This window comes from Haliotis cracherodii, unplaced genomic scaffold (genome assembly GCF_022045235.1).
Source record: "Haliotis cracherodii isolate W230 unplaced genomic scaffold, xgHalCrac1.p SCAF_6, whole genome shotgun sequence".
Taxonomy (NCBI): domain Eukaryota; kingdom Metazoa; phylum Mollusca; class Gastropoda; order Lepetellida; family Haliotidae; genus Haliotis; species Haliotis cracherodii.
The window spans coordinates 6,035,130-6,057,971 of record NW_027266319.1 but is presented as its reverse complement, the minus strand read 5'-3'; the positions used below and the strand labels follow the sequence as shown (position 1 = coordinate 6,057,971).

The 22,842-nt window shown below is 39.3% G+C and overlaps 1 protein-coding gene across 2 annotated transcripts in view; it reads right to left on the bottom strand.

The window, feature by feature from the left end:
* Positions 1–22,842, bottom strand: part of LOC139444638 (uncharacterized) — a 121,521-nt gene that overhangs the window by 61,302 nt on the left and 37,377 nt on the right. For both annotated transcript variants that reach the window (XM_071225557.1, XM_071225558.1), the window contains exons 3-4: positions 20,344–20,538; positions 13,305–14,679 (exon numbers count right to left, since the gene is read on the bottom strand). In XM_071225557.1, the coding sequence (XP_071081658.1) occupies positions 13,305–14,679; positions 20,344–20,538 (1,570 nt within the window). The remainder of the gene's footprint in view (positions 1–13,304; positions 14,680–20,343; positions 20,539–22,842) is intronic.

Here is a 22,842-nt window from a genome sequence, read left to right as displayed (position 1 = left end):
CTAGGCTACCCGACCACCCCGATAGATACAGAGTGCAATGTCCCCATGAATAGGCATGCATGTGTGCGTGTGTGTCTGCTTGTACTAGTCCGGACTAAAGCTGATTTTATAGTGCTAGCCGACTGAGATACCATGCCAGAATTTAACATGAATAGCCTATTCAAACACAATATACTGCTGACACTGAACTGACCAGTCCTTGTTTTAGCCCAAGCCTAGTACCAAGCAGGGTAACAACAAGTACCATCTATTAACATCTTTTGGTATGACGCAGCCGGTGATCTAACGCCCAACCTTCCACTCTCCAGGCAGACTAGTATACAGCTATTTTGAAAAAATATACCAACACCTGTACAAAAGAAATGAACAACATTAAAATTCAAACAAAATGCTTGAAAAAAATGTACATTAGTACATCTGATCCATTTTGAAAGCCAACATCCCTACAAGTGAAAAGGTCACAAGGAATCAGCCTTAAGACAGATCAGGTCAAAACAACAGCTTGTGTCATAACCCCTGGACTTACTGTTGACGCTAAGCCAGATGAGCGATAGTTTGTCAAGCTCTCTCTGTACATATACATGTTGACATGGGAGTAACTTGTACCGCGCTGGTCATGTGGGGTCAACTTAACTGCTGGTCCTTTGGCCTGTGTCCAGTAAAAATATCAGCGGGCCTGCTATGATGCATATATTAGTGCCCTCTGAAGGGTGATATGGTTTCATTGAATATTAATATGATTTCATATCCCCAACTTAGGGGGTCTCTACACAAGATGCACTTTACACCATGCGAAGCCCTGAACCAAGCTAGGCAAACTCCCCTCTCATCTATATCTAATAGTTCAACTTCAGCAAGTGCAAATACTGATGCCCCGTGAAGATTCCGGGGTAGAATAGGTCTTCAGCAACCCATGCTTGCCTTAAAAGGCGACTACGCTTGTCGTAAAAGGCGACAAACAGGATCGGGTGGTCAGGCTCGCTGACTTGGTTGATACATGTCATCGTATCCCAATTGCGTGGATAGATGCTCATGAAGTCAATCACTGAAATTTCTGGTCCAGACTTGATTATTTACAGACCGCAATCATACAGCTAGAATATTGTTGTGTGAGGTGTTAAAAACACAGTTACAAAGAAAAATAACCTGCTGAAACAACAACATAACCAAGTAGGGTAATGTCGCTGACTGCACAGCAACATATTTGTAAAGATGGCCATATTGGCTGGTGAGATGTGTTTTAAATTTTCTCTAAAACACAAGATGGAGCTGCTGGCCAATAGAATGTTACTTCTTTAATCTACAACAATAATCATGACGAACAGTGTCAATATTTATAGAAAAATATCAAACAAAGAGCATCAATCTGAAAGTTTTACAAATTTGCCTCAGAACTGAACACACTGACCCATGAAGATCCGGGGTAGAATAGGTCTTCAGCTAAAACATGCTTGCCGTAAAAGGTGACTATACTTGTCGTAAAAGGCGACTAACGGGATCGGGTTGTCAGGCTCGCTGACTTGGTTGATATATGTCATCGTATCCCAATCTCATGGATCGATGCTCATGATGTCAATCACTGGATATCTGGTCCAGACTCGATAATTCACAGACTGCTGTCATATAGCTGGAACAGTGCTGAGTGCTTGTTAAACAACAAACAAACAAAACAGTACTGAACACTTAAATATCCCATTACAAACTACCTGGATCATTGCATAGACATACACAGCAAACTTCACTTCACAACACAGGTCCAGCATGTCCCCATGTATTGATGCTGGCAGGAACATTATACATAACATGCTGCAGATCTCAAACTCACTTCCCCTCTGCATCACTGAATAATTGTGGTAGACAAAACATGGCTATGTGGCCTGCCAAACCTCAAAACTCCCTGTGGAGCTCTAACTAAAATGTTACCATAGCAACACCAGAAATGAAAGTAAACATTTAAGGGCAATAGTTATTATTGAAAACACATGAACAGATCCATATGCAATGAATAATGTTTTTATGAATTTTTACAAAAGAGGATGCTTTTTTAATAAATCATGTATTCTATTTTATATCTTTTATTGCTATGAAAAACAGATACCTATAACAAAAGCCCACTGCTGAATGTTTGCTGTGTACTTTAGTGAAACAAGTCTCCTATCTTCAATAAATAGGACACAATCCTTGGGGACTACGGCAATCTCATCAATCAGATCTTAGATCTTAGTCCTCACTACCGCTAAACAAAGATCTCAGGACATCGGATTATGGGTCACGTCAGAACGACCTTTCGCAAATTTTGACCGACCAATGAAATGACCAACAAAAGTCGACATTAGCTAATCAGAAAGTAGCTTTCTCGAGCTTTATTGCACGTTTCAAATTGGCGACTTCCATTTCAGATTATGCTTGAAAAATATGTTGACAAAGTTCTTGATAAAAATAATGAAAACTGTACAAAAGAACATTCTGGAATGTTAATATATTGTCGAGATTGTATTGTAATACTTTCACATTAAACATTTTCACCTTGAACGTTACAAGTGAAGAACACAGTCAAAGCAACAAACCAATATGTGTGCCTGTCATATGCATTCAAAATGTCACACTGAGCATCCAAAATATCACCAACGTTAGAGGTGAATGAGTATGGTTTTACGCCACTTTAGCAATATTTCAGCAATATTCCAGCAATATCATGAAAGGGGACACCAGAAATGGGCTTCACACATTTTACCCCTGTGGTGAATCGAACCTATAAGGCTTTGGCTTGACGAGCGAACACTTTAACCACAAGGCTACCCCACAATCCCCACCTACGTTAGGGGTCAAATGTGTCACACAGCGCATCAGGTGCAATAGTGGTGCAAACTGGCCATATAGAAGCAAGCTACAACACATATTGAAGATCAATTTTTCTATTTAACTTAATGTTAAAAAAACCCTCATTCTTTGGCCCATATTACGGAAGCCTTTCAGGGCCATTTCTTTTTTTCTTGAAATTTCAAGACGTTATACTAAGTTGAAATTTCAAGATACATGCTAAGTTGAAATTTTCAGACAATCATCTTGAAATTTCAAGATAAAAACTAGAAATTTCAACTTAGTATAAAAAACAACAACCAAAAAACAAATGGCCCTAAAAGGCTTCCGTACCATGGGCCAAAGAATGAGGGTTTTTTTAACATACAGTCCTAGTCATGCGAAATGGGTTGTCCTGCTTGGCTGATTGTAGGTCACTGTGACCCAGTAGCATGGATCATTGCTCATGCTTTTAGCCATTTGTTTGCATTTCAACGATTAGACACCAGGCCCTCTTCCTCTTACCTATACATAACACACACATGACAACCACCAAATATCAACACTACGACCCATTGACATTAATCCTTATCATCCATCAAACATAAACCCTTTATAAAACAAACATGAAAATTTCAACCACATTAACTCTACATACCATCAACAATATGACTGATGAACGTTAACCCTTTATGACAAACAATATCATCCATCACACACAATGTAACAATCTAACTATCAAACATTAACCCTCCATAAACATGGTAATAGATCGAACAATATCCAAATGGCTTTCAGAACGGCTAAGCTCTAAATCAACATAACTGTCCAAAAACTGACTGTTATTCACTATATAATGGGGATATACTTATAATGAAATTATTCCCAATACATAACAGTAAATATATATGGCTATAATACCACTGTGACTGAAAAGGGCACGTGTAAACCCGCCGTAAATCCGAGAGAAGGATTACATGGGCTTATCCTTGACAGCTGCACACAAGCCCACGAATAGAGCAGGACTTCTGTCACGCTTTCAGTAAGAGATATTGGACTTCTCAACCCCAGTTGTGTATGTAATGGAATTAAGTTGAGTTCCGCAATAGGTATATGTACACATTAGAATGTAGGAATGAAATAACAGTGATATGTTATATGGCAATACAAGTCTGGAATAAATCCATCATTAGAATGAGTTTGGTTTGACTCTGATTGAATAATTTCAGTAATATCACTTCGTGTCAGCCCAATATGGGAGGAAAGTGAGTGAGTGTGTGTTTGATTTTTATGCCGCTTTTAGCAATATTCCAGCAATATCCCAGCAGGGGACACCAGAAATGGGCTTCACACACTGTACCCATGTCGAACCCCGGGTCTTCGGCATGACAAGCAAACCCTAGGCTACCTGACAGCCCCATGGGAGGAAAGACCAAAGTGAGCCAGGTTGTAGATTATTAACACTTTACTGAAACCTACAAGCATAAGTATGATGCTCATAAACCAAGGGACATAATCTGGGAAAATGTGGAGTTTGAATCCATGACCAGAGAGTCCTGGTATGGCTAAGGGATGCAACTCTGCATGAAGAGTTTTGTGACTTGGACCATTGCCTTTGCCTTCATATATACTGATGTTGTTCTAAATGTAAGTGGCAGGGGTATTTTACTTAACAAAAAACCTTGTCTATTGGTAAAAAACTGGAGAAAGTTACCAAAAATATGAGCTGTGTTGAATCAGCTTTAGCTGACAGATGAGTGAGTCGTGGTGTTTAAGTTCACTTTTAGCAAAGTACTTCCCATTTCACAGATCATTACCATGTGGGGCATCAAACCCGGTTTTGTTTAATGCCTCACTCAGCAATATTCCAGCTATATGACAGTGATCTGTAAACAATCGAGTCTGGACCATACAATCCAGTGATGATATTGAAAAGAACTATCCACGCTGTCGGGTCTAATGGCATCCAGTCACCGAGCCTAACCACCCAATCCATTTGGTCGCCTGTTACAACCAGCATAGGTTTCTGGGATCCATTAAAACCTGGAATCCCTATGGGACTCAAACTCAGGTCTTCAAGTTGACAATGCTGGCTACCCACCTCATAATTTGTTTGTTTGTTTGTTGTTTAACGCCGCACTCAGCAATATTCCAGCTATATGACCTTGGTCTGTAAATAATCAAGTCTGGACCAGACAAACCAGTGATTGACATCATGAGCATCGATCCATGCAATTGGGATACGATGACATGCATCAACCAAGTCAGCAAGCCTGACCACCCGATCCCGTAAGTCGACTCTTCCGACAAGCATAGTTGCCCGTTCCAGAAAGCATCGGTTGCTGAAGACCTATTCTACCCCGGATATTAACGGGTCCCTCCCGAAATAAAAAGTAGGGTTTGTGAAGTGGGGAAGGAGAGGATACAACACTCATGATAATGATTTATCATAGCAGCCACAACACCAAGTGCTATCTGAAGCTATCAAAGCATTTTATACATACAGTACACATAGTGCAAGGTGTGGCTATGAGATATTGTAACTATTATAGTACATTTAACATTGACAGAAATTAACTGTAAACTGTTTGCCTGACCAGGAGAAGGGATTCCAGGGCCATGGAATGTGTGGGCATGTAAGGTTGATTGTACTTAATGAATAGTGCGGACTCATAAAATGGTAATAAGTGTCTTTAATTTTCCATCATGGATCAATCATATTTGTCTCTCTGACCAACTGACAAGTGCGACAAGCAATTCATACTTGTTAACCCAACCAGTCAGACATGGGGAGAGCTGCTCGGGAAAACTCAGAGCTTCTCAAGAACTAGAGGTCAAATCAGGACATTGTAGTGGGGTTTTTTTTCAGCTCACAATACCAGAGAGTGAGTGAATGTTGTTTCATAGTGCAGCTATGTCATGGAATGAGTGAATGAGTTAGTTTGGTTTTACCCCACTTTTAGCAATATTCCAGCAATATCACCGCAGTGGACACCAGAAATGGGCTTCACACATTGTACCCACGTTGGGAATTAAACCAGGGTCCTCGGCGTGATGAGCGAGAGCTTTAACCACTAGGCTACCTGACCGCCCCAGCTATGCCATGGAGGTTTGTATATAATTGAGTCTTGGTCAGGCAAACCAGTGGTTGATAGCATGATCAACAATATACACCATCAGGGAACCATTATACACAATCATCCAAGGAGCACACTGCAACCAACTGATCCCCAATTGCAACCAACCAATCCCCAGTAGGGTTGGCTCCAGTGGCACGCATGGGGTCCAGGGAACATAATCTGCCCTATATGCCCATTGTGATATAATACCAGAAATAATTAACGATCATCATTGTTTCATTGTTATTGACATTACAAGTCCGAATTACGATGCTGGATGAGACTAAAGATTATCGGTTCAGTTTTTACACAAAGCCTTGTTATATATTTATGGACCCACATCACATTCTTTTTTAAAAAACATCAAGCATGGCCAGTGAGACATTCTTTTTGGGGGGGACCCGTGAAGATCTGGGGTAGGTCTTCAGCAACCCAGCAACAGGCAAATGTGCTTTTCGTAATCAGCGACTAACAGGATCTGGTGGTGAGGCTCGGTGACTTGGCTGATGCATGTGATCGTATCGCGTGAATCAATGGACATGATTTCAATCACTGGATTGTCTGGTCCAAACTCGATGATTTACAGACCACCGTCCTATAGCTGGAATAATGCTGAGTTTGGCGTTAAACAACAAACAAACAAAGATGTTAGGGAAAAACCTGAGGACAAACAATATTTATCCAGTATTGTTAGGAACAGATTATTTCTTTTGCAAAACAATTCCTGCCCCATCTCCAACATTTACAAATGGTTAGCTGCTAAAACGACTGGTTGACTACTCCAAATATTTGATTATTCAAAGGCGGCCATGTTATAGCTGTAATATTGCCGACTAGACACTTACATTCACATCATGCAAGCAAGTCATCTCATTCCAATTCAAGAATGTCTTGGAATAACTAAATAAGAAGCTATCATCATCAAGATTTTCAGAGCTTTTCGATACCAACATGAATTTTCAACATGGTTTCAAAGGAACATGAAAATCTATCATCTGTGCAATGTTACACATCATAGGGATCCTCTTCATCATCATCTGTAATAGTGGCATCCAGTGATCAGAGTGCGTGCACAGCCTGCTGTATCACTACCGTGTCTCAGACGGACTTCAGATGTAATTACGGTCCGTCGACTGTACGCAGGAACCCTCATCTGCGGCTGTATTATTGCATTAGAAGCTGCCGGCTTCTCGAACTGTCAAGCAAGGCATCTGGTTCGCTGTGAGATTCCTTAATTGTTGCTATAGTTTCTGCTTGTGAGCTATGGATGGGAGAATATTGGCAATAATTTCAGAAGAAAAATATCATATGAGCTGTCATGCTTTGAAGATAAATTGAAACAAAGCAATTTCATTTGTTGTTTGATAAAAAGTTATCTTCTTTACCATCCTGTGGGTATTTTGGATGAGAATAAGACCTTCGTATTTACGTCATGATTGTTGCTAGGGCAAATAAAATAGGATTGTTGGTCAGGGTCTGTGATGTTGCTGACTGTTTTGTCCAGAAAACAATAACAGCACCAAAGAGCATTATTTCCCCTTTAAACTCATCCAAAAAGGGTAGGGAGGTCAGATTTGGGGTTATTAATCCTTCACTTTTGTTTTCTTTGAAAACTACCAGTTTAAAACCTGTTTTCAAGTGACGATAAGGTGTTGGTATTTTGAAGATGGTGACTGGTTTAGTTGAATGCAATCAATACATGCTAGTTGTAGAAAATATGGAAAAGCGAGCAAAATGAAAAAAATGTTTAGGGTCGGAGGCTTGAGATTACAGAAACATGCACATGTTTTTAGGAAGTACTTGTGTGCAACATGGGGCTAATGAGTGAGTTGGTTTGGTGTTCGAACAGTACATCAGGTTATTGTGGCAGGAAAGCCCAAAGTGATGCAGGTCACTGACATTTGACACTGGTGAAACCCACCAACATTTGAATTGCATTGAGAAACTAAGGATGCTCAATTCAGGAAGCAACGGGTTACAGAACCACATAGACTTGCACAAGTCTCTAAGGCAATAATTATTAGTTTAAATCATAATTTCTAGATTATTTTAATAATAAGAACAACTTGTCCTGTAAGAGACTGGAGTCCTTAGTACTGTCCACATATTTGGACTTGAACATTAGGAGGATACAACTACTTGGAGCAAGGCTAAGAACCACAGAACTCTCAGAATTACAAGGAGCTTCAAGATGTGACTATATCATTGATGTGGAGTAGAGAATGTTATGGGATTGTTGGTTTTGACTGAGATCCAGTTTGTTTGTTGTATAATGCTGCACTTCGCAATATTCCAGGTATATGATGGTGGTCTGTAAATAATCAAGTCTAGACCAGACAATCCAGTGATTGGCATCATGAGCTTCGATCTACACAATTGGAATACGATGACATGCATCAACCAAGTCAGCGAGTCTCACCACCCGATCACGCTAGTCACCTCTTACGACAAGCATAGTCGTCTTTTCCAACAAGCATGGGTTGTTGAAGACCTATTCTACCCTGGATCTTCACGGGTCCTGAGATCAAGTACGGCCTGTTGTAAATTTCAGACCAATGGTTTCATTCAGATGCTGAGCAACACGCCTGGCTACAAATATGTTGACACAAAGTCCCCTTACCCGGCAGCTATCATGCTTAACCTTCCACAGAATGAGTCTCGGTACACACAACAAAGCTAAACTGCCCAGTCAGCTGGTTTAATAGCCACCTAGCTGACCCTACAGCTTGAACACTATTGTAGAACACACCTCAGCAGGTATAGGCCCTGGGGGTACAGGAGACATAGAGCCTGGTTTCCATGGCAAAAGCACATCTTGTATGTAAACAACCTGACTCCTTCCCCAAGGGTTTATTCAGCTGTCTTGGTATGTTTACAATGAATATACACAACTCAGGGAATCAGTTATCAATCCCGCATTAATCCCTGTGGAGATAACATTCCAATATCAAATAATCCTTAAATCCAAAACTCAAATATTTGATCATGACTAGACAAGACCACAGAAATCATTTATCAGCCTAAGATAATACTTTTGTACATAAAAATTCCAATGTATAAAATCCACAACTAAAATATTTTGATCATGAACATACTCTGAAATATCATTGCTCAACTTCAAATAATACCTTCGTTGGGAAAATTTCCAAAATCAAATATTCATAAACAGAGATATATGAGCTCTGTCCTAAACAAAAATATTTATTTTAAATTTAACCTGGGATCGGGTGGTCGGGCTCATTGACTTGGTTAATACATGTCATCGTATTCCAATTGCGTGGATCGATGCTGATGATATTAATCACTGGATTGCCTTGTCCAGTCTCGATCATTTACAGACCGTCGTCATATAGCTGAAATATTGCTGAGTTCAGTGTTAAACAAAACAAACAAACAATCGAAAAAGAGGTATTAATGCCAGTTCCCTAACTGGTTGTGCAAAGATAGATTATTCCACGGGGACTGCTGTTGAAAAGTACTGTCACCAAATGTCCTGGATGCCATCACGATGACCATGTTTTGATTGCAAGAGACCGTCTCTGTGGTCTTGTGGTAGGGCGACCACCGGAGAGCGGAAGGTCCGGGGTTTGATCTCTGGCAGCGTTGTTACCCTGTCTGGCACTCGGCATTAAGGGTCTAAAACAAGGACTGGTCGGCTCGGAGTCAGTATACTGTGTCTGAGCTGTGTATTCATGTCTAACTGCGACATGGTATCTCAGTGAGCTAGCACTATAAATCAACATCAGTCCGGACACACACACACATACACGTGCATGCACGTTGCTATATAAATGCAATAATCTTGGACACGACGTTAAACCCAATTTCACCTCACCTCACCTTTGATTGAAAGATTATAATATTCTGGATTAACAAGGATGTAAAATAAAATGGAGGAATCATATTATATTTGTGGGTGATCTCTATGATCAGATCAAACATATATGGCATTTTCAAACTTCAAGTCAAACAACCCATCATTTTCTGTTACAGTATTCGACATAATAAGCGCCCATGGCGATATTTGCTAATATATTGGCTAGTGAACAATCCCAATTAGCATCCCTTCCGATTGATCAATGTACACTTATTAATTCGTGTATAATACGCACTCGTGTGTTTTATGCACCCTTAATTTGGGCAATTAACTTCTGGAAAATATACTTCGTGTATAATACGCACAGACTTTTCTTTTGTATCATTTCAGGCTGTCAGCATAAACCACGAAATTTACGATCTTTCAACTCTGTTTTCTTTCTCACTAAAATTATATTCTAATAAGAGCCCCCTATTTCTAATTTTGAGAGTGCCCTGGACGCTTAATACGTCGAATACAGTAAAATCAGTGACACATACACAATAGACTCTTGACGATATTCAGGGCCAAAATCTAGGCCTGTCCCTTGCGCATGTTATCCTGTCTCATCAGTGTGTTTAACCATGTATGTCCTACACTGTCGTCCACCAAGTTTACACAACACAAGCTGTGACTGTAAACAACAGCCACATTAATCAGCCAAACCATCAGAAACCTCACACCCATGTTCTCAATCCAGACAGGAAATTAGTTTTATCTCATTCTATATCCACATTGACAGAAGCCCAGGTAGGTTCTAATTCCTTACAATGGCAGTCAATGGGTGACAAATACAAGGCCCCCTACATCACTATAATAGCTGGATCGTGTAATCAATATCAACTCTATATGATAATGTCCTGCAAAATGCCAATAGTAAGTAGCCGTTTCATGTTATTGCTAATTATACATTGATTGTTCAATGCATTTGACAAGATGTCTAAGCAAGGGAGGTAACTGTGCACCATTACCCATTACTGTCAAGGAGTGAGTGAGTGAGTGAGTGTGGTTTTACGCCGTTTTTAGCAATGTCATGGCGGGTGACACCAGAAATGGGCTTCACACATTGTACCCATGTCGGGAATCGAACCCGGGTCTTCAGCGTGACGAGCAAACGCTTTAACCACTAGGCTACCCCACCGCCCCTACTGTCAAGGAAATGGAAAGTCGAAACATAGCAAAATCAAACATTTACTGTCAACTACATGTCATAACAAAATTGATGACTTATTTTTTGTTTGGTGTAAAATTATTGTGACATTTTGCTTGAAAGAAAATGATTAAAAAGTTCATCGTTGAATTCTGATATGTTGAAGCATCCAAAAAGAAATGAAATGATTTTTGATATCATTATTATCATACAAAGGATAATTGTTGACCATTATTGTTTACTGAACATATTTGTAACCATGTAATAATGATCACGTTACCATTATCAGATAGGTACAACCCCAGACAGATCCTATCTGTGACATACTGTTTGTAATACTTGACATTTTATACTGATCCTCGGATACACACCAGTGCCGACATACCACACCTAACCAGTGCCAGTCTATGCAACAGTAATCGGATCCTTTATTGTTTTATTGAAACTGCTGTTTTAGTGGACCTCCCTTGATTCTTACCTGCCAATAAAACAGTTCATAAATCATAAAACAACACCACTACAAAGCTCTTAAAGTTCAAGGAATGACAATCTGTCAAGAGTTACCTCCCTTTAGACTAACATCTAGTCTCTGAAAAGAACATATTTTACAGAAAAAAACAGTTGTTAAATTTTAGTTATAAAATATACTAAAAAGGGGCCCAGAGACTTTCTTTTCATTTTCAGATACTGCAGTTATCGAGACTTGACAAACATAGACTTGCATGGGCTGTATTGGATATATTTGTTTCAGGGTCGGTAAAACAGACTAATGATAATATTACCATGAAATATATGAATCTTGGCAAACAGCTTTCCTCATTAGACTTCAGGGACTTACTTAACAAAATTCTTACTTATACATATTCCATTTTTGATAATTTGAGACGGGTTCGGAACACTTCCAAAACAAATTAGTTCCAGGTAGATGGAACTCTATTACAGTTAACTCTTTGCTTTGAGTCAAAAGCATTGAAGCCTTCAATCAAAGTTTATAAAGGAATACTTCTGTTTACTTTCCTTAGATCTCATGATTATCATCAACAAGAGGTCCAAAGACTTAAATAATTCCAGACTTATGAGGTGTTGGAATGTTGATGGAGGTCCATGAATTTTGCTACTAGGCCGATAAGAGTTACCTCCCTTGTTTTATGATTTCAGGCTAAACGTGAAGGAACAAGCTGGGGCTTCAGCACGTCTCTTGGGACTTAAGTACCCAATTTCTGATAACGTCAGCTTATGGATCAACATTTCACCACATCCTTCTTGCTTTGAACAGCAGCAAATACTATTATCTGTTAAATAACCTGTTTATCAGACAACATGGACTAGCCAGGCCATGCTTATTGGGTGATAGTGAGTGAGTGAATGAGTATGGTTTTACGCCGCTTTTAGCAATATTCCAGCAATATCACGGCGGGGGACACCAGAAATGGGCTTCACACATTGTACCCATGTCGGGAATCGAACCCGGGTCTTCGGCGTGACGAGCGAACGCTTTAACCACCAGGCTACCCGACCGCCCCTTATTGGATGATATGACATAGACCTATATTGGAAATGTACTGTGAATCCATGCTTGTGTTTGATTGGTTAATAACAAAACAGTCATCCAATGAAATTACAGAACAGAAAGTAATTTTTATGGTTATTCACAAGCAACAGAGTTACTTCAGCATATGTGTAAATCCCACGCTTATAAACTAGTGTTCATATTTCTTCAACACCGACTAACTGAGCAGTAAATAACAGTGAAACTGAATCACTGAAATCTACAAAGAAGAGACACGTAATACACGAATACATTATTGAACCCTGATAACTTTTTATGCAATTAATACTTGCTACCAGCAATTACAAATACACGCCAGCATGCAGAGATACTTCAATTTGAAGAGACACACGATACAGAGAAGAAACACTGTACATGTATACATCACTACTCCATGTTCCTAATAATAAATCTGCAATTAGAGTGGTCTCCCCTTAATTAAGTTCTCAATAATGGACTCGAGTCTTGCTGAGTACTCAAATACTCGATGAAACCTGATGAGCACAGGAAGTGTACACTTGTGGCTTGATTTCATCTTTCGTTTTCTTTTGATTTCCATTCTTTTTCCTTTCAGTTGAGTGGATTACGAAAATTTGCGTTTTATATAAAAGAACATCTGTCTAAATAGTGTGGAAGGAACCAACCATTTGATATTCCGAGGGAGATTAGATTGATGAAAGAGATATAATTTAATATTATAGGGGGAAATCCCAGCTCCCCTACTACATATATTTATTGGTCGGTGCTAAGCGTTTTGCTCAAGAGTTACACAGCACATGATGTACAGGTGAGTAGTTAAAACATTCAAATAGAAACACAATTGCCACCTACCTCCTCCCTGTTGGTTCTCCGTAATCCCTTGAGATGGTGCTGCTTTGGGATCCTGTGCTTGGACGAACACTTTGGTTGTGACCACATGAGTTATTCCAGTTTTGCTGACTGGGGTCTGCTGTTTGGATGTTGCTGTCTGCCGAGTCGAAGTTGTTGTCTGCTGCGTGGATGTTGTTGTCTGCTGCATGGATGTTGCCGTCTGCCGAGTAGATGCTGTGGTCTGCTGAGTGGTTGTTGCCGTCTGCTCTCTAGTCGTGTCCGTCTGCTGTGTCGACTGTGCCGTGACAACTGGTTTGGATTTCAACACATGTTCAGTGACTTCAATTCTTGTTGTTTCCACGTCACTGTCCTTCCTACGAGACACTATCTCCTGCATTAGGGCATCTTTGCCAGGAAACATATTATACTCAACTTTATTTGACTTGACAGAATTGTTCAAAACAGCTTTGCTTCCATTAGTTTTGACATTTACTGTTGTTCTGGGTTGTTGGTTTTCCTTTGGGGTACTATTCCAAGTCTTACCATTGCTTGTCAAAGTAACTTTATTTATAGATGAATTGACATCATTAGCCTGAGTTACCTCCCTTGCACTACTCGCAACCGTAATGACCCTCGGTATGGAGTTGGTTCTAGGTCGGGGGGATGCCATATCTATAGTGGACAAGTTGTCAGTGGATTTGTACTTCGGAGACGGATCAAACTTTAGAACAGTTGACACAACATGTCTCCCAGATGACGTCTGCTCGCTTCGTGTTCCATTCATAACAGCATCATTGTTCTGTTTAGAAGAAAACACTAACCCATCAGACACAGGCCTCTCAATCCTCATTGACTCGCTTGATCTAAGTTTCACCAATCTTGGCTTGTTACTCTTAGCCACATTAGAATCAATGGATTTCTCAGACACACTGAAATTCTTAGCCAACATTCGGACACTGGGCAATATCTGCAAAGCTTCTTTCTCCCCATTAGACCCATTAGTCACCGGCGCCAAGTTATTCTGAATATTGTCCTGCATGATAAGCTTCTGTATACCATTGCTAGTCGGTTTATTAATTGCATTAACCATATGCACCTGACCTTTAACCCTGTCAGCAGGAACACGTGCACCAGCGGGAGGTCGGGTTGTCAAGACGCCATTGGCGATGACGGGAGTGTAGGGTTTTGACGTGTTTGGGTTTTGGTTAATAAGAGCACTGCTTCCAGCTTTTATGATTCGGGTTGCAGGCGGGTCTGGATCGGGTTGGGGTGGAATATACATAGATTTGCTGCGCTGAACGGAGGTGGAGGATTTGGTAGGTGAGGGTTGGTCCCCTTTTGCTGAATTTCGTCTCCTGAGCTGGACCGGACCCTGTTTTCCTTGCTGTAAGTTTTGCTGTTAGGCAAAAAGCAGGACAAGTTACAAGACATTGCACATGGAGCATCAATATATTCTTTGACATTATTCACCAGTATGTTTGCAGAAGCATGGCATATACATTCACTATCAAATAAGGCTCTCAGTACATATGCAGGTATATCTAAAGCTTGATATATCACTTTATTAATAAATATATTTCCTACACGAAGAAAGGTGAGCTACAGTACCTTCAGCATTATGCAGTAAAAGTCAGTACTCTCTATGATTTTCAAAACATTTCTAAACATAATTTCCATAAATCCTTGATTAATCCACACATTTTTTTTAAATCGGTAGTTTTGAAAGTAGTGAGCATGGCATGCCCTAATTTACAAACAACAGCACACTGGACATCATACGTTCTTTTTGGTGAGTTATACTTTCCAAATGATCAATTTTTCAAGGTCTTTGCTTATTCAAATTAATGGAATAAATACCAAAAAATCAATTTCAATCACAAAGACAAAGAACAACAACTCTTTTGCCACCCTGGGCAATAAAATCACATGGTGTTACTGACAAACCAACACAAGTAAACGGTTGATTCTGGAACAGTCTCATTAAAATCAGATCTTCATGCTTGCTACTTCTACATACAGATCTGAGGATATCCCATTTCAGGTCACGTCAGAACGACCTTTCATCTGACAAATCAGAGTGTCGCTTACAAGATCACGAAAGTGAAAGTCTGAATGTTTTCTAATCATGCTACCTCTAAAAGGTTAACAGGAGGCATTCGAAATGACAGTTACAGGCTGGGTGACTGATTCTGTCAAAATCATTGTCATTCTTGTCAAAAGTCATTCTGACATGTTTGTTGTTTAATGCCGTACACAGCAATATTTCAGCTATATAATGGCGATCTGTAAATAATCGAGGCTGGACCAGACAATCCAGTGAGTTCCATCTTGAGCATCGATCCACTCATTTGGGATATGATGACATGCATCAACCAAGTCAGCGAGTCTGACCACCCGACCCCGTTAATCACCTTTTACGACAAGCATAGCCGCTTTTTCCAGCAAGCATGCATTGCTGAAGACCTATTCTACCCCGCATCTTCAAGGGTCCATTCTGACATGACCTGTAATGGGATGTCCTCCGATATTTGTCTTGCCGAAGTGACCACTAACATCGGATCATAATTAGATTGATTCTGGAATTAAGCACTTTCTGGTTTAATTTGAATGCTTATTGATTTCCTCTTTAAGTCAAACAGGACAAAGCATAACACAAGGACCGCACAGGACACAAGGACACAAGGACTAAGCAGGCACAGGAGGAATTTTGGCCACACTTTTCATATTTGTTGGTTAACAGATTCAACTGACCAGACCAAAAGCTACAAAAAGAAAACTTAGAAAAATTTGTTTCAAGTTATCGTTTTTTCTGCGAGGCAGCTCTTTCTTTCATGGACTGAAAAAATAACATGACAACAACATAAATCTGACAAAAAGATTGTTTAACTGTTTAACTTCTTTGATCAAAAGTTGTACATGGTTTCTGGCCAATGAAAATAATTAATAAAACCAAATGTTCTCTGACAAGTTAATACATATACACGTTAATGTAAAATAGTCAATGGTTCACATTTTACACATAGCATTGAAAAAGACCTGTTCACCAATAGTATGTTTTAGACACTGTTAGTAAAAATATGCATACTACTGTTTTTTCTAGTACATTAAATATATTCAGGGTTAAGATAAAGATCTCGCACACAAAACAATAAAAAACATAAAGTTTAACAAAAAACATGAAATGTTGAATAATTTTAAACATTTTAATTTGTATGCAGCCATAAGCCATTAAACATGTAACACATGCTTAAGTAAAGTTACAATAAGTCCAAACATAATGTTAGTGTTAGGGAAGTAGTATTCATTAGACTCCAGTACCATGCGGACACACCATGCTGGTGAACAATGGAATCAGGAGGCATCTAAGTAAGGTACAGAGAAGTCAACAAGATGTGAACAGGCCAGTGAGTGAATAGGGTTTGATTTAACTTGACCAATACTGCAGGCAAACCAATGCTAGTGACCACCAATGAAGGGCTTTATAAATTGTTGTTTGTTTGTTGTTTACGCAGCACAGCAATATTCCAGCTGTATGACAGCGTTCTGTACATAATCAAGTCTAAACCAGAGATAGACCAGAGCATCTATCTAAGCAATTGGGATATGATGACATCCATCAACCAAATCAGAAAGCCTGACCACCCAATCCTGTTAGTCGCCTTTTATGACAAGCAAAGTCGTATTTTATGGCAAGCATGGGTTGCTGAAGACCGGATCTTCACAATCTTAAATATTGTACCTATATGGGTATCAAATACAGGCATGACAAGCAATGCATCAACCCTTGGGCTACCCTCATGTTTAGTGACAGCTGGGGTGTCAGTTAAATTTTCAGTGACAGTCAGAAAAATCTTAACCATAACTGCATCGGCAGCCATTAAAGGTAATACACCTGGAGCAGGTATCTACCCATATTGTCAATATACGATGTCACTTATTGAACTAAGGTGAGTGAGTGAGTTGGGTTTAACGCCGCTATTAACAGTATTCCAGTTATATCGCGGCGTGTCAGCTTAATGTGGGAGGAAAGCCCGAAGTGATGCAGGTGTCAGATGTTTACCATTTCGGTGAAACCCACGAGCACTGGTATGGTGCTGACAAACCTAGAAACATAATCAGGGCGTATTGGGTTTCGAACCACAATCATAGGTTTCTGGCGTGCCCAAGGGACGCAACTCTGCACAGCCAATCGCGGCGCCTTAGACGACTGGGCCACCCGTGCCCCCTATTGAACTAAGGCCTTTGCTGGCTATCAATAGGAACAGTGGGAAAGTCTGATAGGTTTGAAGTCTCTGGACAAATGGTAGCATTTCTGATTGGTCAATCCTGTTGTTTGATTGACAGGAAGTGATAGCCTAATCGCACATTGCATCTATGTTTCGTCGTTTAACACCACACTCAGCAATATTCCAGCTATATGATGGTGGTTTGTAAATAATTGAGTCTGGATCAGACAATCCAGTGATTCATCAATGAGCATCGATCTACGCACTTGGGATATGATGACATGCATCAAACAAGTCAGGAAGCCTGACCTCCCAATCACATTATTCGCCCCTTCCGACATGCATGGGTTGCTGAAGATCAATTCTAACCCGAATCTTCACAGGGGGTGTACCAATGTATGGAATCCAGGTGCATATGGTTTGTTTTAAGCACCAGACTATCCAAACAACTGATCTACAGTCCAACCACTGTCCATGAACAGCCGCCATTGTGGACATCCGATCCACACATGGCCATTCGGGGTATGAATGAGATAGTACAGACATTCAGTTCACAACTGTAGACAAAACACATCCCCCTATGTCCACATACAGTGTGCAGTATCCAGTCCTACTAATATTATGAAATAAAATAAAAACATAGAGAGCAAGTATTTGTCACAAAGTGACGAAATGTCCCCCGTCTGTATATACACATTTTTAGGAAATTCCAACAAATAATAACAATAATATTTTAGAAATGTCTGCATGACTTCTGTGTCGTGACAAGAAGGAACAGAAACAGAAATGTTGATCATGCATATATATTTTCATGCTCAAAGTTTAAGTCAACAGTATCTCTCAGCAGAAGTTTGAGTGAGTGAGTATGGTTTTGTGCCGCTTTTAGCAATATTCCAGCAATATCATGGCAGGGGACACCAGAAATGGGCTTCACACATTGTACCCATGTCGGGAATCGAACCTGGGTCTTTGGCGTGACAAGTGAACGCTTTAACCACTAGGCTACCCCACAGCCTAGCAGAAGTTTGACATGAGAAAGAGAGTGGAGCCATTTTGGAGGAGAGAATACTACCTTGCTCGGAATCATTTCGAGATCGCAAAATCCTTTTCTTCTGACGGGATAATGAATTGTATCTGACATAATCGTTATTCATACCACATTTAACAACAAGACAAATAAAGGCATTTTCATTAATATTAGAACATTTGCAGACAAGTATCACTTGAAACCAGAAAAGAGAGAAACATCTTTTCATTCATCATATATCCAGATAGGTAATATTAAACGTGATCTATCTCAGTGAAGGTGTGAATCATTATTGTGAAAATAACCAGGTTAAAAACGTTCTTTTTTTTAATAATTTGTTCTTTGTTGTCATTGAAGGAATGACAAAATTAACATTTTGTAAAATTTCATCTTTGATTGTTCAAATAGAGATTTGAACTATGGAACTGTGATAAACTTATCTCCTTGAAACATTCGCCCCAAGTGTGTTCAGAGTTATCTGCCCATGCATATATTCCAGCAAGCTCCTTCCCAGCTCATGACACCTTCGTTACACTCTCGGTAACATCGCTGACCCCAGTGTGGGCGCGGCCATTACAAGAATCTTAAAATTTTCCCTCTAACCCCAAATGTTGTAACGTTCATACTTTTGTTTATGTCTTTTGGAATGCCATCATATTTCATTTTGAAAAGGTTTACAACTGACCATGTTTTCCAGATGAATTTACTTTGTTGTTTGTATAATCAGATTGGTTCGAGGTTGCAGACAAACGGAAAATCAACTAACTTCCCCCTTATATTCTTACTATTTCAGTAACATGATAGTTTTAATGAAATAGAAATTCAAACTGACCAACAAAGAAAGTAATTTAGCAGCAGTAAGTGTATTTGGCGTCACGACAGTCATCGCTTGTTTGTAAACATAAAGGTCCGTCGGTTGCAAGTTCAACTCCAAGCATGGTTGTGGACCACCTATCACAGTGGGGAGTTTTGACTGGTGGCAGCGATAGTAAAGAGAGCTCTGCGAACGGGCTATCGCTGTGAGGAGCTTGATATTCCAGGTACGAAAATCATGACATAAAAGGTGAAAATGAGACACAAAAAAGACGTTTTTTACCTCATACAACCCCAGTATATTTTTTTTATATTAAATATCAGTGACAACTAAAGTCTGTGCATGACTGTGACCAATTCAAGCAAGCCCATACTCAAGATGGTGGTGGGATAATTTTGTACAGTGATACTATTCCTTCTTATTTATGAAAAACTGTGATTTTAAATAATTCTGTAGAGTTGTTTGATTCCCAAGTATACAGAAGAGCTGTGATGTAAAATGCCAGACAATCACATGCAGAGGCGGCCATTCCAACAGTTTGAATCCTACCTTTGTGACTCGCATCTGTTTCATGGAGATATATGGAGGTACTTATCACCAAGAAAACGTTAAACAATAGCTACTGTCATGCTTGAAGAACAACTTTTCTATGTAGCTTTATACCACACAGATATCGACAAAAATTATTTAATTTTTTTTTAAATTTAAGAGAAAAATTGGACATGTAGAAAATGTAAAAATATTAATAAATCATGTTACATTATTGAAGAAAACTTTAAAGGTTTGACACTTGTTGATTTATTAGTCATGTGCAGTAAGAATAAATTCAACACGAAATATATTTTCAAAAGTTACTTTATCTTTAGGACATGTTAATTAATGTGGAAGATTTATAAAATAAAGAGACACACTGAATTAGTTAAAAATGAAAACAAATATTAGAAAGTGTAATTGAACAAGAATGAGAGGATCAACAAAATGTTTGATGAATACCTGTGCAAAACATTTCATGCTTCTGTTCATGAGCAGTGTGAGCCTCGTCTGTGACGTCACCATCTCCCTGGAGATGGACTTGTACTGGGAGGAGTTCCGGCTCTTCATGCTCTGGAGCTCTGCATTCAAGGAGTTAAAGTTCTCCTGCTCTCTCGCCATCTCCTTCTGCAGCCCCGAGATGCTCTCCATCAGCGTCTGCGGAGACAATGGCTTTAGTAAGTAAGTCAGGTTTAATGCTGTTTGACGGTATTTCAATTACCGTATTTCCCAAGATTAAGCACCCTTTCATCTATTTTCTGTGCACCCAGGGTGCTTATTATTGTGAATATGTTCGATCATGTCAGATTAATTATGGAGGAAAGCCCAAAGGGATGAAGGTTGTAGCCGTTTACCCCCGCAATGAAATCCAGGAGCATTGGCTTGATGCCAGCTTACCCAGGATACTTATAGGGATCGTCAGATTCAAGATTGGGACATGTAAACTTATATTAGTTCCTTCACTTTTGAGACCCCCCCCCTCCAAACCTACATTAAACAAACCCATAATCAGATAATATCCTCATACCCTCTCCTGGGTCACTGGAATCCATCTTCGCTCAGTGTTATAGTTACCGTCAATAAATAGCAGCTCTAATCCAACTCTCACTAAATGTTTGAACTGATCCCTATGAGATGTAATTCTGCACATTAGTGAGTGAGTTAGTGAGTTGGGTTTAACAGTTTTGAACAGTCTTCCAGTTACATCACGGCGTGTCAGCTTAATGTGGGAGGAAAGCCCGGATTGATGCAGCTCTCAGACGTTTACCACTTCAGTGAAACCCACGAGCACGGGTATGGACACTTTTGAAACTTGACAATTATGAACTTTATGTGTGGAACAGAAGATCAACAATTTATTCGCCTTAAGGCAACCTCAATTTATCAAGATTAAAAATCAGTTCTGCTATATTTCAAATATTCCCTTAAGATCAGAAATGTACAGAAATGAAACATGTGATTGACTTGTAAAGTTATCCTGTAGTGTATTGTATGCACTTCATGTATTTGGGCCTTTGTCCTGTCATACAATAAACATTTGAACTTTGAACCCTAACCAACTGACCACAAAACTTAATGCTGATGAATGGGAGCTCTAACCATTAAACAACTTTACCTAGTTTTACTTTCAGTTGTAAACAATAGATGAACAAATGGAGTTGTCTCCCTTACTCTATGTACTTTCAAGCAAGATCACTAGCATATCAGTTTGGAGAGCAAAGCCTTTTGTCTCCTTAAAATCAGCAGATGTGAACTATGTCAATATTTAATCATAAATAGGCTAATATCAGGATCTCTTCCATAAGTTGATAGTTTTTCCACTCATTCAGACAGATAGTCAAGCGGGGAACTAAAAAAACATCCTAGGGGGTTCAATATCAGAAGTGGAACGCAAAGGGAATTGGTCGAACACCATGACTCTCAGGAGTGACCTGATATCACAATATTTCAGGATGCACAAGGCCGTAATGTGATTCATTAAATCATATAATTCTAAATTTTGAATTCAGAAGCAATTTGAAACATCAGTGTATGAATTGAAGTTCATAAATGCAACGAAACAAGATGCTGGGACAACATAATGTTTACCCTATTTTCTTGAGTATAGTGCACACTGTTTGGTAAAAACAACAACAACAACAACAACAACAACAACACAGCTGTGTTAGTGAGGTGCACATCATACACGCCTTCATGAGTTTTGACGTTTATTCTCCTATGCAAAGACATTACCGTGAGCGCATAACACTGGGAATACCATGTCAACAAATTTAACAAAATTTAATCTTGTAATTACATTGTCTGGTTATTATAAGTGTTCATTGTATATCTGGACTTGCATTTGGAATCTATATTATTAATTCTATTCAATTTCATTTAATGTTGTTTACATTAATTTCGGCCAAATTATATGTGAAGTCATTGGTAGATCGCACAACTCACCGTTATTTACAGCAACAACGGTCAGATTACTGCTATTAATGCCTTGGAACAAACTTTAATTGACAGAGAAGGGGTACATATTTCGTAATTGCCATACTTTGACTCGTAAAGAGTCATATTTGTTGTAGTTTGACTATTATATGTCAACATAAAGTTTTCACAATTGCGAGCTAGTGAGCCATACATGAAATACAATTTGAATAGAAAATTAACATGCCTAGTGATGTTTAACTCAAATTTCAATTTTGTACTGATCAAGTTTTTTGTCACCTGAATTTGCTGAAGGGATACCATGTACTTTTTTTTCTGTGTATATTTACTCGGAAAATTGTTTTTTCAAAACACTAAATCCTCATTCAATAAATATGCACAGATGCACCCTCCAGGTATTTGGCAAGTGCGTAACAGTAAACACATGATAAAAATAGCTATTTCAAATCACCCCTTATAGCCAAAATGGATAGAATTATCATCAAACTGCCTGCATGTTACCAGAAATGAGTGGGCCACTGTAACTTG